This window comes from Tursiops truncatus, chromosome 19 (genome assembly GCF_011762595.2).
Source record: "Tursiops truncatus isolate mTurTru1 chromosome 19, mTurTru1.mat.Y, whole genome shotgun sequence".
In the NCBI taxonomy this organism is placed as follows: Eukaryota; Metazoa; Chordata; class Mammalia; order Artiodactyla; family Delphinidae; genus Tursiops; species Tursiops truncatus.
This window is the reverse complement of record NC_047052.1, coordinates 35,274,952-35,292,605: the sequence shown is the minus strand read 5'-3', so window position 1 is coordinate 35,292,605 and position 17,654 is coordinate 35,274,952. Positions and strand designations below refer to the sequence as shown.

General features: G+C 51.1%; 1 protein-coding gene across 1 annotated transcript in view; it reads right to left on the bottom strand.

The window, feature by feature from the left end:
• The window catches only part of LOC101338669 (ATP-binding cassette sub-family C member 12), a 59,622-nt gene that overhangs the window by 22,753 nt on the left and 19,215 nt on the right, over positions 1–17,654 (bottom strand). The window contains 11 exon segments of the mRNA XM_073796775.1: positions 2,778–2,828; positions 2,926–3,001; positions 3,111–3,174; positions 3,176–3,237; positions 6,641–6,678; positions 6,681–6,843; positions 8,436–8,508; positions 10,806–10,898; positions 10,900–10,919; positions 13,273–13,344; positions 16,853–17,149. Of these exon segments, the coding sequence (XP_073652876.1) occupies positions 2,778–2,828; positions 2,926–3,001; positions 3,111–3,174; positions 3,176–3,237; positions 6,641–6,678; positions 6,681–6,843; positions 8,436–8,508; positions 10,806–10,898; positions 10,900–10,919; positions 13,273–13,344; positions 16,853–17,149 (1,009 nt within the window).

Genomic DNA, 17,654 nt, shown 5'->3' with positions numbered 1-17,654 from the left:
GGCCCCCTCCCGCCCACTCCCGACCACCACTAGGGCCAACTGCCATCCTTTCTTCCACTAGCCCTATGCTTTGAAATTTCCAACATACTTTTGCTCATTTTGTTTTATTTGGTCCTCATTACAGCCCTGTGAGGCAGGTGATTTTCAGTGTTTTGAGAAATATATTTATTAAGCACCTACTACATGCTCAGCCCTGGGGAGACAGGGGTTGTCTTGATCTAGTTCTGCAGAAGCAGATCCTAAGAAGAGGATGTGAATGCATGCAGTTTACTCCAGAGCTAAAGGGTACAGGGAAAGGAAGGCAACAATAAAAGGTGTCTCATCAAGGCAGCAGCACCCGTGGGCGATGGGAGCTTAACCCAGCACAGAGAAATCTCAGGCTGGGAAAGAACTACAACTCAGAGGTCTTTCTCGTGATCAGCGGGATCTGGGATGTTTCTACACAAACTCCCGTTGGCTGTTGGGTGAGGGCTCTCCCCAGGGGCTAATTCCCCAGCACTTCTACCTTGACCTGCAGCTGGCAGCTACGAGAGAGCCCCAGGCAAAGGGATGCAGGTATGGCAGCTGGGTGTTGGGTTGTGTGCGCAGAAGTGCTAAGGGCACCCACACCATCTACTACAGGGCCAACAAGAAGGCATCTACCATGGAGCTCACACCATGAGAAGAAACCTGGGGCATCCTCCCAGGTGGATTCCTGATTCCCTCCACGTGGCTGTCCCAAGTCCTCTCCGTTTCCCAAAGGGTGAGGGCAAATGACTGTCAAGCTCTCGTTGAAACAGCTTTCAGAGGTGCAGGGAGGCTGCCTAAGAGCTCCCAGAAGCCAGGGTTGAATGCACGTCTCTTCCCTCTCCTACACAGAGGAGCATGAAAATGTCCACTCCAAAGCAGCATGCTGTAGTTATACCTGGCTCTTGTAAACAGAGATAAATAGAGCCAGACAAGGGGGCCCCCCTTCGCAGGGCTCTCTGCATCCTGTGCTGGCAAGGAAAACTGTCCCATCTCAAAGGCGCCTCCACGAATAGAGCTGCCATTATCCTCTCTGCCTGGGAACCCTCGCGCTTCTTTGAAATGTTCAGCCTGACTTTCACTCATTGTGTCTCCCTCTGGGGCTGCAGCATGAGGGGGTCACCTCGATGGGTCGGCAGAGCCTAACGAATGGCACCCTAGAGCGTAAAAGGAACTGTCAGATCCCCTTGCAGCCCCCGCCCAGTCAGCCGTGCTGCTGATGCTCTGCTCACCTTCGCTGCCCTTGGAAAATGCCCTCGTGCCAGCCCAGTGGGCTGTCACCTTCAACCCTTCCCTTCCTATAGCTCTCAGAGCATTTAATTTCACACTTCCCCTTTCCTCTCCAGAGAAGGGGCATGAGGAGGAGAAGAGGGGCAGGATTTACTCTCCCCACAGGACCCCAAATCCTGAGCAGCCTGGAGCTTCCCTGGGAAAGCGTGGAAGAGACTACAGGCCCCCCCACTTCAGCCTTGGCCGCCTCCAGAGTGATAAAAATATATTGTCTTTCCAAATGGGCACGCATTTGTCACAAGCACCATTAATGGTGCCAACTTTCATCGATAAGAAGACTCACATTTTTTCCCTGCATTTTAGCATCTCTGAAATCAGGATGTGTCCCATTCGGTAGTATGCCACATCATCTAATTGGCAGAGACTTTTCTTAGTGCTACATAAGATGATGGTCCTCTCAAAATGGATGGCATCTTAAATCTGATCAAATATGCTAAGGGTTTTTTTCAGCTACACATTTCTGAGGGACCTTGCTGTGGGCACTTTGAGCTAGGGGTATTTTGATCTCCGCCCTCTCAGTGCCCAGTGAGGGGCAGGGCACAGAGTAGGTGCTCAACAAATGTTGACTGGATAAAGGGATGGAAGGCAACAGAGTCTAAGGAGGAGAGACAGCTCTCCAAGTTTATCTCCCACATCTCTCCTCTCTGCCTTCCTGGAATTGCCTGATGCCCTCGAGCCCAAGTCCTCCCCTTTCCCCTCCTCGTCACCAGAGTGTCCCTGGCAAACTCCTACATATGCTTAAAGGACCAGCCCAAAGTTCACCTCCTCTGTGAAGCCCTCCCTGACTTCTCACTCCCACCCCAGCTCCCCATTACTCTTATCACAGTTTCCCATGATTATCCTCTTGCAGGTGGCTCCCACCAGACCAAAAGATTCCGAGGACAGGGGCATATTTTCTTCCTCTCTCCAGCCTAGCTTAGTGCCTGGCACATAGTAGAACGTTGAGTCCTTTTGTGGAAAGAATGAATAAACTTATCCCACCTCAGTCTCTTCACGGTTGCACAATTCTTTCTCAATGCTCCCCAAAAAGACTGGGAAACATCTCCTGTGTGCACTTTTGCGTGTAATTAATCTCTGTGCATTGCTTTGATCTTTCCAACTAATCATCATCATCATCATAACAACAACCACTGAGGGCTACTATATGCTGGCACTGTGTTATTCATTCTATGTACAGTTTCTAATGTGATCTTTGCAAGAACCTATGAAGTTGGTACTCTTATTTCCCCCATTTTATGGATTAAGGAACTAAGGTTCCGAGTGGCCAAGTACCTTGCTTCAAAGTCATAAAACTAGTAAGTGGTTGAGCCAGAATTTGGACTCAGGCAGTTGAGCCCCAAGGCTCACACTATAGTAAACCACATAATTCTAGCTGCCCCAAAGGACATACAGTGTGCCTACACTCCTCTGTCCCAAATGGTAGGTGCTCAACAAATAGTTAAGAGTATGTAACTGAGGGAATGAAAGGTAAATACCTTTTATGTCTACAAACTCTGATTCTGTTTCAGGTTCTTTTCCATCATGTTTCTCATCTCTGGAGCCAAAACTAGGGTGAGAAATAAGGAGAGATCTGTGTCCACTCGTGAGCCATGGGTGATAAGAGAGGCGTGATTGGAACTCTGATTGTACCAGTTTCTTCATCTCTCTCAGCAGGGCTCTCCTTAAGGGCTTCCACCACTGCTGCATCCTAAATGTGCTCAGGATCCTGGAGACAAAATGAAATTCCTCTGAAAATGAAATGAAAGAACTTCTCCAGGCCAGAAATCATGAGGGAAGGCACCCAATCTTTTGCACCCAAGGCCGAAGAGTTTTACCTTGAATTTCAACCCTCAGAGGTTGTGAATCAGTTTTGCATAGAGTCCTCTCTCCTCCATTAACTGTTCCCTTTTCACAGATCTCTCCATCTTCCAACAAGATGACTTCGTCACGACACTCCAGGAACTGCAGAGATATTAAAGCAATCTGCAACGAGCTTCTGCCTTGGAAGAGAGAGAAGAGAGCCGTGCCAGACTCCCATTCAGCAGCGTCCCAGGCTCATCTGGTCCAGGGGTTCTCAACCTTGGCACCACCGACATTGAGGGCCATATAATTCTTTGTTGGGGGGTGGGGTGGGGTGGGGACTGACCTGTGCATTGTGGGATATTTAGCAGCCTCCCTGGCTTCTACCCACCAGATGTCAGGAGCACCTCCTCCCCAAGGTGTGACAAGCAAAAGCGTTTCCAGACATTGCCCAGTGCCGGCTAGGAGGCAAAATGGCCCCCAGTTGAGAAGCACTGATTTAGTGCCCACAGGTCTCACGAGTATAAAAGAGGCCTTTGGTTGCCACTGTGAAGCATACTGAGCCTTCCTTTGTTATCGCTTCCTACGTGAGCTGCTGTGCTGAGAAATCTCATCATGGAGACTTGAGAGTATGAAATTGACAAAGTCCCTGCAGCCAAGGTTTGGTGGAGAGGGGAAATATGACCTCAGAGATGGCTTCCCTCTGTTGTAACATTACAAGCCCACCTCATCATCCTCATCTAGGCTACAGGTGATGTAGCCTACCGTGCAGTCTCCGGCCTCCAGGCCACACTACCTGGCCTGAGGAGTTTACACCAGCTTTATCTGTACAATAAAAATATAGCCGCATTTCATGAGAGCATCCTACATTTTGCCCAAAGCACTTCTGTTTTTCTAATTTGAGTTCCCTTCATTTCCATATCATGCCTGAAATCAAAGAGTTGCTAAGAGGAGTTTCCTTTCATTTTGGAATGAGACCAAGCTCTCCCCATAGGATCAGCCCATCTAGGGGCAGGAAGACCCTCTTAGAGGTGGACAAGATGCTGTGAGATCTAAGATGGTTCGGCCAAAACATGGCCTTGAAATACAGGTCTTTCCCCTGTGCTTTGGGGTTCACCCAAGGTCAAATCTACCTTTGATGCTCTCGATTGAAACCCTGAAAGAAGTAGCTGCATTTGGTCATTGTGCATCTGATTGGGTTTGGGGGGAAGAGGGTGGTGCCCCAAAGGCCAAATGACAGCAATTTCGCTTGGCTTTGGACAGCTCTAGCCTTTCTGCGTCCTTTGTACTAACTGCCCTGTCCACTTTCCCAGACAGCCCAAGGAGGGACAGTCTGGCTTTTAATGTCCAGTTGAGACACTTTCCGACAGAGCCACTTTCCTGAAAATCACCTCTCACCTTTGCACAGCATCTTCTAACTTTCAAAGGCCGATCTCGTCTCCTATCTCTCAGTCTCCCACAACCCAGTGAAGAAAGCAGGCAGCATTATCATCAGCCCACTTCTCAGATGTGGAAGCTGGGGCACAGATGTAAGGGCACACATTCCAGCCCCTGAAGTTCCTGGTGCAGCCCCTCTGGCCAGCAAGCTCCCAGTTCTCTCCAGTGAGACTAGGTGTGATCTGAGCAGCTTTGTTCTGCAAACTCACGAAATCTGGCCCTGGGTTGGATTTCAGTGGCAGGCCAGCGGCCTCATTTCATTTGTTTCCTCAAGTAATAGAAGGGCAATCGTCCAGCCTGAGCACTGGGAAGCATACAGATTGCCTGCGGGCCCCAGAGTAAAAGCAGCCCGAGAAATGTTCTGGAAAAGCCCACAGGCTCCAGGTCCGGGCTCTGAGCGCCTCCTCCCCAACAATTGATGGCCAGACTGAGACTCCAGTGCCATCTGGTGGCTACCTGTATTTTTCAACACACAAAAAGTAAGATGAAATGACCTTGGTGAAAAATAGAGTCTCTGAGGCCTCCTGGGTTCTTGCCTGAGTTCATACCGCTGGTGAGTGAGGTTCAGAGACTGGGCCAGGGCCAAGGTCACATTCTCCCCCCTTGAGGACTCCTGCAAAGACAGCTCTGACCCACATCCGTCAGGTGCCGGGAGTCTCCCTGTGCACCCCCAGGACTCCAGGAGGACAGCCCTCCCTGCTACACATGGTCTCCAGGGACTGGACCCTTGCACTGCAGAGCTGTGGTCACCATATTTAGCACCCTAGATGGGCGAGAGCCCGTTCCCAGTCACCTCATGGGGGCCCAGAAGAAATCCAACCTTCTCCTCACCCTGGTCCCTGCCCAGCAGAGGAACGAGGAGGTCTTGTCTGCACCAGCCCAGCTGGATGCTTCCTGGAGGTGACAGATGCCACTCAGAGGAAACCTGAGCAATCCCCACACGCAAAATTCAGATGCTTGGAGCTTATTCTGAGGTCTCTAGCTCTCAGCAAACAGAGGTAGAGGCTGGGGGCAAAGCCACAGGTATAGGAAGGCCTGGTTTTCCTGGGTCTTGAAGAAACTTTTTCCTCTTTGGCCAGCCCTTCTGGCCACTGACAGAGGAGGCTAAAGATGCTGGCTACAGCATCCTGTAGCCATGGCAACTTCATTTGCTGCCAGCTCCCATCCCAGCTTGACTTACCTTTGCAAAGGCTGAGAGTCCTGCCTCTTACCCCTAGTTTAACGTTTCCCCACAGGTGGCGGGAGAGTCAGAAGACAGGACTTCTGCTGCCTCTGTTCCAATTGACCTCTCATTACAGGCCAGTCCAGTGGGCTCTCTCCTCCTGCAGGGGACGCACACGCATGTGCGTGCACACGCATGTGCACGCACACGTACACACACACACAGAGCACATCTCTGGGGAGTCACTGTAGGACAGGGGTAACCTGGCTTATCTCAGGGTAGAGAGGGGTCCTGGATTCCCACCAGGCATCCAGAACGCTTTACATGGGGCTGACACTGTAAGAACTGTCCCCACCCTGCCAAATTCCCAAAGTCATTCAGGGTATTCAGTCAGTCCCTTTCCTGGGCAATATTCATGTTCCTAAGCCTGAGAGCGTGGCTCTGGGCAGGGAGAAGCTTCTTGCCTTAGTTCTGAAGTCCTCGTCTCCAGCCTTTTTCCCCTGGGGAGTGATGCCAGGGGTAGCTGGGCCTCTCATCAAGGGATCTGTCATCCCCTGCCACCTCAGGCCTGCCCAGCCCTTGCGGGAGGAAAGGTTGGTCTAAATGTTCCTACCCGACTTCCCATCTCCCCACCGTCAGTGGTCCAGAGCTGGAGAAGGTGCCCCATGTCCACCCCATAGGTAGGGGTCAGTGGTCCAGAGCTGGAGAATCTCCCTCTGATGGAGGAAAGGTCTTGGCCCCACTGAGCCCAAAGGTAGGGCAACGGAAGCCATGCACAGAGAGGAGCAGGCAGGGCCAGGTGCGAGCCAGGATGGCCGGGGACGGTCACGGTGTCTCCTGTGCACCTCTCCCCTTCCCTGACCTGGTCCAGGTGAGGACAACAGGTTTAGGCAGAAGAAGAGACTCTGTGAGCATCAAGTGCCGCACCCGTTTCATGACCTCATGGGTCCTGCTGGTCCCAGTCACCTGCAGCTGGTGGGTCACCAGGACGACGGTCTTCCCCTGAGCACCTTCTCAATGCACTCCTCAAAGATGTGCTTCCCCACGTGGGCGTCCACGGCCGACAGCAGGTCATCCAGCAGGTAGATCTCATGGTTCAAGTAGACGGCTCAGGCCAGGCTGATCCTCTGCCTCTGCCCCCCAGAGAGGTTGAGGCCCTGCTCCCCGATCTGCAGACAAGGGCAATGCTACTTACTTACTGTCCACCACCAGACTCCATTCCCCACCCTGCAGTCCTTGGGGACCAGGAACTTCCTGAAGCTTCTCTAGATTCTTCTGCAGACTGCTCATCACCCCTTTACAGGAACCCCCTGGCCACACCAGTTACCCTGGAAAGCTCCACTTCTGCAGGAAGCCTGGTGGGCAGTGGCAAACAGGGAAAAGTTCCTTCCAGTGTTGAGTGAGGGGTACCTGGCTCACGACAGCCCCATCCCAGTACAATCCTGTAGGGAGGGGCTCCATCTTGACCACTAACACCAAAGGGCATTGTTGAGCAGGAAGCTCTGGGCAAGTGGACAAGGGAACAGGAAGGAAAACTGTCTGGGAGAAGAGGGACAAGGGGTCTCTCTTTGTTTACCTGTGGATCAATTCCCCGCCCCCACTAGGCAAGTCTAAGCTCCATGAAGATAACAGACATGTCAGCCTTTTGCGTCATTACATCCCTAAGGCCTGGCACCACACCACACAAAGTGAGCCTCCAGGAGTTCAGCCAGCTGTTGTGCTGAACACTGGGGCTGGACACATGAAGTGGGACCAGAAAATTCCCCTGTCTACTGGGAACTAGCATCTTAGCGGTGTGGGGGGGGGGCGGGGGCAGTTGCTAGTTATACACATAATAATGGCACAAAGAAGAATTTAACAAGTGCCAACTGAGAAGCATAAACTAAGTACTTTGGGGCAAATTACTTTAGACTCTGGGTCTGGGGAAAGTCTTCCTCAAGGGTGTGGATTTGGGGAGGGAACTTGAAGGGTGGCAACTGGCAGAAGCAGAGGTCTAGAGCCTGGAAGGTGAGCGCACACCTAGGCAGGCAGGTAGGGGTGGGTGGAAGCAAACGCTGGCAGGAAGGCCAGGGCTGCAGTGGCTGTGACGGCCATTTCTTTGATGCAGGTACACGGAGGTACCAGCAGAGAATGACAATGTGCTCTGAACTGGGCTTTCTTCAGGATGCCTCATTCTTTGGGCTCCTGGGCAGAGTAGGAAGACTGTGCAGAGGGTACACTGGGATGGGAAGACAGAAGGTGGTCCAGTGACTCCCCTGGGTCACCTGAGTTGGCAGGCTCAGCCCAGGACCCAGCCAGCCCTTTAAACAAAACCCTGGGGGGCAATGTTTGGAGATGACCCTTATACTCCTGGGCGGGCAGGGCCAGTGAGGCAGGAAGGGGCCCTTGGGCCTCCAGCCACAATGCTGTACCCTTGACCTCTGTCTTAGGATGACAGAGCTGGCCCAGGAGGTGAGGAAGCACCTTTCACCAGAAACCTTCCCTGAGATGACAGGCAAATTGGAAGTGACCCCAAGAGTGACCAGGCTGAGCCCAGCACAAGTGGAGCTGGTGTCACATCCATTGTGGTATCTCCCAAGAAAGGACCCAGATGGAGAATGCAGAATGGTAGAACCTGACTTTCCCCACACTTCCTGGGATCTTTCTGTCCTCTGGGGCACACGGATATGAAGGAGCTGCTGCCTGCAGAGCTTCAGCCCATAGGACCTGGCGGTTGATCTGCCATGAGCCGCTGTGGGGCTGAGCTCTGGGTTTGACTCACCTCAGTCAAGTCTCCGTAAGGTGGGGTGCTCAGGTCCACCTGAAGGGCACAGACACGAACCGTGTGCTGATACCTGTGGGTGGAAAGCTAGAAGTCAGCATGGTGAGAAAGACCCCACGTCCATGCAGCCCTAGGTTGCTCCAAAGGTGCACTGGTGCCATGGGCAGGCGAGGAGGTGGCTGATTGCTTGGTCTTTGATGTCCAAGGGCAGCTTCCCCTTGACCTCTGCCCCGCTTACCTGATGCAGAGTTGACTTGGGAGGGCCCCTCTACTCACAGGCTTCCCACCATTCGAGAAAGATGAAATCAGTGCACAGGAAACACCTGAAGGGAAAATTGCTCGTGGGAGTCAGAGCAGGGAGTCACCAATGAGGGCTGAGGTCGCTGGAGGAGGCCTCCCAGAGGCCGCAGGACCACTAGTAGACGAGGAGAAGCGTGTGGGCAGTGCCAGCTTAGAATGAGCAGGCAGGTCACAGGTAGCTACCCGGCAGGTGGCGCACTACGTCCTGGCAGCTCTTGACGCCCTGAGCATTGCGCCCATGTGTCAACTTCAGGGCTGGTGTGCCTGGTGGTTAAGCCAGCAGCTTTGGAATCAGAACAACCTGGGCTTGAATCCATCTGGGTAACCTTGAACAAATGACTGTACCTCCCTGATCCTCACTCTCTACTCTACACAATAGGCTACTAACTCTCACTGGGTTGTGAGAAGTGGGAACACACGTATCAAGCCAAGAGCATGCTGTCGTGCGCAAGTTTTCCATCAGCGGTAGTTATAATGAATGTTATCACCTTGCCAATCTTTGACTGTGAGATTCAGACTGCTCTGCGCGTCTTCATCTTCTTGCCAGCTCCACCCCCATCTTAAACTTCCTCCCACCCTCCTGCTTCCTGTGGTCCTGAGAGTCCCAATATCCACCCCAGGAGGAGAACCCCTGCTAGAGATGCCACATAGGAAGGTGCTCAGTCCATCCTTCAAGCCCAATTCAAGCGCCACCCTCTCTTCCCTCTTGTGATCTCCGCTGCCTCTGAACAGTCCACCACAGTCTCCTGCCCTTGGCACGTTCCTCCTTGGCCCATTATGCATCTCCTACAACCCTTTACAGACTTGAGCACCTCAAGGGCAAAGTTACACCTGAGCCACCCTGCTGGCCCACATGGTCCTGCATAGTCCTGTGTCTTGCAGGTATTTGGTAAATATTTGCTCTCTGGTGTCCTAATAATAAAAGACAGGAATCCCTCCCTCTAGTCTGCTTCTGGCAAAAGAGAAGCCATTCCAGGCGGGGCTGGGAGGAGGCACAGGCAAAGGCAGTCCAGGAGATGCTGAGCAGAACAGTTCGGCGGGTGCCAAGGACTCCCTGACTGAGCCTCTTGATGACAGGATGTCATGGCCAGGAAAAAGGAGGGGAAGTAACAGATCTCTTGCTGAGAACCCACATGCTGGCCGATGGCGTCAGTAAGGATAGAGTTTGTGGGTTCAGGCAATAAGATGTGAAAGTCCAGACCACAGTTAAAGAGCTGACAGCCAGATTTGTAAAACCAACCCCATTTGTCTTTCCTTCAGCATCGTGGCACTTGAGGGGGCTGTCAGGCAGTTCCAGTGGGAACAAATGATGCTGGCCTGCAGTTCCTCTGACATTTAATAGCTTTGACCTTTGGCAGGTCAGCTCTCCTCTCTGGGCCTCAACCTCTTCATCTGTAAAATGGGGATACGATGCCAGGACCTCCCTTAAATGGGTGATTATGGGGCTCTAACGAGAGAATGTACATGGCAGCACACCAAACTCGGCAAAGAACCTTAGGAAGCTATTGCCAGAGCTTAAATATAATGGTCCAAAGTGAATTCAAAAATTATGACTTGAACTTTGTTTTCATTCCATTAGGTCGTTTTGGGGACATCAGCAGTGATATATCCTGAAAACTGGTGTCAATTAATAGTTTCAGGGCTGACTAATTGCATACCTGCTGCACTCAATTTCAAGGAAAGTTCTTGTTACTTGGCCTAAAGCAAACTTGCCAGATTCCTCTTCCTCCAGTCAGACACCATATGCACTGTTACAGAGAACCTCAGAACATATGCTACTCTGCACTGGGATTGAGTGGCGATTCCGTACGTTTCTGAGAGCGTGATCACAGGTCTGCAGAAGGCACCTCTCTTGAACTCTTGGATCAGGAAGAGAAAAAGGTCTGCAGAAGGCACCTCTCCAGAACTCTTGGATCAGGAAGAGAAAAAGCAACATCCATTTAGATCTGACAAATGTTTAATCAGAACTCGTTAAAGAAACCCAGTTAGCAATCATTACCAATGGCATCAGCATCTGTAGCAGATTATACCAAATACTAAAATGCCTCATGCTTTCAAAGTTAATATTACCTTTGGTGATCATACTTTTCTCCAAATAATATGTTTTCTCTCCCATTTCCCTGAAAGATCCATGCTTGCTGGGAAACGTAGGCCAGAGTCCCAGATTCCTTGTTGTAACTGCATCTGGAGCAACAACACCAGAGAACCTTCAGGAGCCAGGCCTCGCCACCTTCTCCTCGGCGGGGGTGGGGGTGGGGCCTGTTGCACACTCGCCACCCACTTAATGTATGAGCATTAATTCGGAAGGTGCAAGAGGGTGACAAGCTGTCTTGCCACACACTGCAAAGCCCGGCTGTGCCGACCAAGGGTCTCAAAGTCAAACATCTGCGAGAGCCCAGGTGGGCATGTTCCAGAAGGGGCAGAGGTGAGCCCTGTGCTCTGGAGAGCACAGGCTGCAAGGCTGCTGCTGGCACATGTGCACCTTTGTGTAGCTAGCATGAGATGCTTTCTGAGCAGACCCATCACAAAGGCTCCCTCTTCCCCCAGGTGCACTGGCTAGACCCCACCCTCCTCAGCCAGGCCCCCAGGGAGAGGGCACAGCCTGCACTGCTGTGGATGGTGGCCCTGGCATGCCCCATCCTAAGGAAGCAACCTTGACTCCATTGCACAGTTGGTGCCAAGCAAGGATGCAAGCCTGCTGTGGCGAGTTTCTAATTTTTCAAGAGGAGTTGCAAAGTCTAGTTTCATGTAGAACTTCTGAACTTTCAAAACAATGAGGAATCCAATTAAGAAACATGCATGGGCTCCGGCCTGTGACCCTGAGTACCCACGTTCATTTAAGATGGCCCTCCATGGTGAGCCTCAGCAGATAACGGGAGAGGCTAGTGGTGGTGACAGCTTGTAGCTGTCAGGAAAGGGTGTATGAGGCAGGCCGTGGTGCTCAGGACTGGTGCTCATGGGCCAGCGGCAGTGTGTTGGGCACAGCCAAGGACGATAGCCAAGGTGGCCGAGGGATGTGACCCCATTGCTCCTCAGGAATGGTCTAAGGGATAGAGAACATTAGACTTGGAGAAGAGAGAATGATAATAACAACAACAACAACAACTATAATAATAATAGCTAAAATGAATAGGGTGTATGCCAGGCACTGTGTTAAGTACATATAAAATTCTAATCACTGTGGCTGGCTCTGGGAATTGTCCTGTAACTACTATTATATCAGTTATCTCATTTAGTCTTCATCACAACATCCTTAGCCCCATTTTACAGATGAGCCAACCAGGGCTCAGAGAGGTTAAGTGACTTATCCATGCTCATGAGACTGAGATAGCTGGTGAAACCATGTCGTCCAGAGCCCACTCCCTTAACCCAGTGACCATGTGAGGGGCCTGATCCCACCACTGTCACATGGAGATGGATTCTGTTTTCTCTGGGACATTCCACAGGAGCAGACCATAGGGTAGAAGTTAAAATGAGGCAAATTTCACTCCCATATACCTCAAATCTCTCTAAAGAGATAATGAGTTCCCCATCACTGGAGGCATCTGAGCAGAGGTTGACTCATCTCTTATAGGATTCAGTGGAAAGGACTCATGTTATTAGGTGGAGAATTGGGCTGGGTCACCTGTAATGCCCCTACCGACTCTAGGGTTATCAAAGGCACTCACGCTGAATCCCGGAGACTGAGGGACCGCCACAGCTCACCTAACTCAGCCCCTGCCTCCGCCTTCAAGCAGGGAAGGAGTTGTCACTCTTTCTACAAATGAGTCAGCTGAGGCCAGAATGAGTCACCCTGGTCTGGAGGGGCTCTTCTGAGCCTAGCATCCCCCTCTCTCTATGGCAGGCAAAGGCAATCCCAGGTGTCCAAACTTCCCTTTAGGAACACAGAGTGGAGAGAAAGAGAACTTAATTTCTTTCCCCAGAAAGTTTCTCATTCATTTGGAATGAGAAGCCTTGGCAACTGTGAACTATTCATTTACTGTGGATACAGTGAATGGCTTGGCCATTTCCCTGGGGTCAAGCAGCTAGAAGTAGCAGACAAAGGAGGAGAGTGCACCCGCCCTCCCTTGTTACCACGATGTGTACTTTGGTTCACACATTCATTCAGCCCCTCCTCCATTGAGGAACAGCTGCTCAGGGCAGACGCTGGGGAAATGGAGATGGATCTAAAGTCACCGAGAGTCGCAGGTTCCTGGGATTTTCCCCGCCAAGCTGCCTGGCCGGCCTTTCTATTTGGCACAGGCCAAGCATGTCATGAGAAAACCATGGATTTAATGACCCATTGCTTCCTTTGACCAAGATGCAGCTCCAGGCAAGGAAGCTATCGCTGCTTAACTCATGTCCTCAGGAGGCAAACCGGGGACAGTGCGTGGAAGGCCCTGCCCCGCCTGCCATGGGCCTGGAACTGCCAAGTGCATTGACCTCCTGGGCATCACCGTTAACTATGAGCACAGAGTCCAGTACGGCCGAGCCCAGGGCCCCAAACGCGGCCGGCAGGGAGCCACTCCATCGTCACAACGCTCAGCACACAGCTTACCTGTCCTAGGAGAGCTGCAAGGAGGGAGCTCTTTCCACTTCCAACATTCCCACAGATGCCCAAGACCTTCCCCTACCAGAGAAAGAGAAAAAAGACAGTCATTCTCCGAGTTCTTAGAGGGTCACCACCAAACTGCACTGGCCAGGCCAGGCAGGGACCAGTGGGGCACTGCTGGCTCTGTGAGGTGGCAGTTGCAGCCTCACCCCCCAACCCTGATACACGGCCTCATAGGAGGCAGGAGCCTCAGTCTTAATTAAGAGCCTCCTCTGCACACCCCAGCACAGCACCCGGAGGGCTTCTAGAAATCATGTATAAGCACCAGTGCAGAACAGCTTTGCGCTGCTCTGGGACACACAGGCCCTGAACAGGAGGGTGGTCCTGTGCCGACTCCAGGAAAGTAAATCTAATGGACATCAAAGGCTGCATAGCCCAGAGGGACAGTGACAGCCTGCAAGTACAGGAGGCCAGGTGCTGTTTAAAAGTCCTCTTAAAGCATCCTTCCTGCATCACAACTCAGTCTGAAATTACTGAGCAGTTAGGCTGTTCCAGCGTGTTGGCTTCATGGACTTTTCTACAGCCGCAGATCTATCAATCCAGCTGACAAATCATTGCTAAAGCCTGCTTTGTGCCAGGTGCTGTTCTGAACACCAGCAATAGCACAATACAGCAGAGAACATCACAGTCAAAAGTCTGGGTCTGCCCGCACGGAGCTTATGTTTTAGTTGGGGAGACAGTAAACAAGATAAGTAAGTAAAATATGGAGTATGTCAGATACGTGCCATGGGAGCAGATAAAGCAGCAAGGAGATGGGGGCGGGGAGCCTTACTGGACATGTGGACCTCTTAGCTTGAGCTCTCCCAGAAGGAGACCCCAAAGCAAGGAATTGAGTGAAGGTAGCTTGCTGGGGAGGTGCAGAAAACACCCGCTGCGGGGAGGGGGATGGTACAGGAGGAGGAAGGTGGCCCATCAAGGGAGTGCTGTTAGGTCAGCTCCCACAGGAGGCAAATGAAGCTCAATGCTGCTGGGAAACTCAAGGAATTGCGGAAACTGAGCATGGCTTTGTCCCCGCAATGGCTGAGGGAGTCAGGTTAAATAGCCAACAGTCAGTGTTTGAGAGCTGCTCCCTCGGCTTACTGAGGGTGGTGGGGAGGGCCCTCAGGCACACAGATGCAGATCTGGCAGCTGGAAGATGGCCAGGCCACACAGATGGGTCACTGACAGTACCTGCTACAGGTGATGTCTGAGTAAGGCCCGGAGGGGGCAAGGGAGTGAGCTGCGTAGTTATGGAGGGTGGGGCACGGCTGGCAGAATAGGAGTCCATGTGGAGACTCTGAGGTGAGACCACTCTTGTGTTCAAGCAGATATTGCAATGCAGCAGTTGGAACATCTAGAACATTCTCACTGAGACCTGCTCCCAGTGATGCCTCAGAGCAAAGATGCCCAGCACGGGGCCAAATGTGGCTTCTTTCCCACCTGAGCTAGACCAGAGGGCCCCTCGCCTGCCTGCTACCCCCAGCACAAGAGGGTTGTTGCCTGTCATCATTCAGCCCTTGGATAAGTCTTTACTGAACACCAGATACTGCACTAGGCACTGGCAATAAAGCAGTGATCAAGGTAGACGCAGTCCCTGCCTTTACTGTCACTGGCGCTGCAGGTAAGTGAAGCGGATCCATTTTAATTCCACCAAAAGGACTACAAGCAGCCGGGGCATTATGAAGACTTTGGGACAAAGAGACACAGGGATGGATCCAGCTTCCCTAGACACTTGGCTCTTAGTTGAGTCCTGTCCACTACTTGTGGCCAGATCTAAGCCTTCTAGATTCATCCTTGTCTTCAGCAGGAAATCCATGAGGCCTGCACCCCTGAGTTTCTGATTATTTGGAAAACATTATTGGAAACCTACTCTGTGCCAGGCTCTGGGCTCAGTGTAAGGCCACACGACTGTGAACAAGTTCACAGATACGTACCCTGACCTCAAGGAGGCTATGGTCTAATGGAATCTTAGAACTAAATTTGGAAAAGCATAGATGCCTTGAGTTTAGGACATTTAAGGGCAGCACTTAAGCTGGACATGATTGTTAGAGGAAAAAGGCAACAGCAATAGCTCCCGTCCGTGGGGACTTAGCATTTGTGCGTGATGTGTCTTTCCGTCCTCCCATCCACCTTGTGAAGTGGGTACTATTATTAAAATACCCATGGAGCAGGTAAAGAAACTGGCTTGAAGAGGTTAGGCAATATGCTTAAGGCCATGCAGCTGGCGAGTGGCTGGGACTGGAGCCCGGGTCCACCAGGCTAGAGAGGCATAGCCCTAATCCCCAAGATATTGTGTTGCACCCTTTGTCTTCACCTTATTTCACAAAATATTTGACCATGTCCTTGACGACAAGTCATGAGCCACCAACGTACTGAAAAGGAGGAAAGCGATTGAAGGGCTGAGGAGGCTTCTTTACAACACAAGAGCTGTTCACTGAGTCCTCTCTGGAGCAACACTGAAGACATGGTTGAAGTAATCTGGGTGCTGCACGTCAGAGGCGGGGAAGAGTGATGAGAAAGCAAGTGGGCTGCACACAGCAAGACTTCACTGAGAGCCAAGCTCAATTGCACTCAGCCAACCAAATATCATTTCCAATGAATATGTGCAGAGAGCCTTGTTAGCTACGAGGTATCACTCTACCCCAGTTACTGAGCCTAGCATCACATAATACATAAGAACCTCTCCCTCTATAGTGCTCACATGGGGAAAGGGTGAGTCAACAAGACGGGAGATTAAAATATTAGGCACAAGATTAATGCTGAGCCCTTTGCAGCAAAATCAACACTGCCATCGGGCTGTGGGCTGACGAGTACCCAGGGCAAGAAAACCACATGCAACAGAAGGTCAAACATTCCCCAAATGCAGAGCTGCTCTAAGGACTCCACCCCCGAATCCCGAGGGGAGGGAGGCAGTCAGCAGAATCTGGCCGGCTTCTGTTCCTAGGCTGCTTGTGGCACTCATTTTGCTTTTTACAAGAGCAGCGTCGCTTGGTGGTTAAGAGCAGGTGGTGGCACCAGGCACCCTGGGTGTGAAGCCCTCTTCTGCCACTTTCGAGCTGTATGACTTGGACGAGTTATTTAACCTGCTGTGTCTCCGGTTCCTCAGTCATAAAGTGGGGCAGCTATACCCCCACCTCGTAAGGTTATTGGGGTAGCTAAATGAGTTAATTATGTGCCTCGTAAACAGAAATTGCTCATAACTGTCAGCTATTATAATCTATTACTGGACTTCAACGTGAAATTAAGAACAAATCTGAAAAGACTTATGAAAGCTAGTCAGTTTGAGTCTAGCCACCTGAAATGGATTGTCCATTAAACACTGCAACTGGCTCTCAACTCCTGTGGAATTTGAAGATCGGCACTAATACAACCACTAAGACAACAGTATTCTCTCAGCTTGAAGAGATGTCTCCAGGGTTCATTTGCATAGCTTTAAAATTTGGGGAGAAATGGAGACATCCCACCACGACCTCCTGCTCAAACTGAATTATATTCAGCCTTGAGAAGGCCATGGTCCTGTGACACAAGGAAGAAGGATGGAGGCCACACCTTTGGAACACATACCCATCTTTCTCACCACAAAGCTTATATTGTGCAGAACCGATTTGGGGCTGCCATGTTGCTCCTGGGCACTGGTGACTCCCTGACCCGATGGACTCAAACTGTATGCCTCTGGCCTCTGTTTCTTAAGAAGATGCTTCTTCTGATTCTGCACTTTCTTTAGGTCACTTTTCCCCCTGGTTTCTTGCTCCCATGTCAAGGTGGCATTTGCTAAAAGCAAGACCATATCTGGCTCTTCTGGTTGGGTGATGTAAGATGGGGGGCTTTTAGCTATGAGAATTTTCTAAGAGTAAAGAAACAAAATTAACTTGGCAGACGTCATCCATTTGCAAGAATCATCCCAGTATATCTTCTAATGACCCCAAATCATAATCTTGGGAATTCTACCTGGGACATCCAGGAAAGGTATTCTGAAGATATTCCACCAGGAGAAGCTGCAGCAAAAATAGTCTATTAGCTCATACTATGTAGAACGGTTGCCTTTTTAAGCACAAGGCCTATCTGGGTCACCCACATTGGAGAATGCTGATCCCAGCTACAATTTACCCTTATGCCCAAGATGGCCAGCTTTTGCCAGTCTTTCGGTGGTTGGCTTCACTGCTTGACACTAATGCTTATGAAACCAAGGTCACATGTTCTGTCTCTGCTGTGTCTTCTTCCTAAGTCCCCACTCAGCTCAGTTCAACAAAACACCTGCCCAGTGCCTACTCTGTGCCAGATTCTGGGGTAAACAACAGAAATGCAAATATTAGTAATAAGGCGTGCTTCCTGTCCTTGAAGAGACTGCA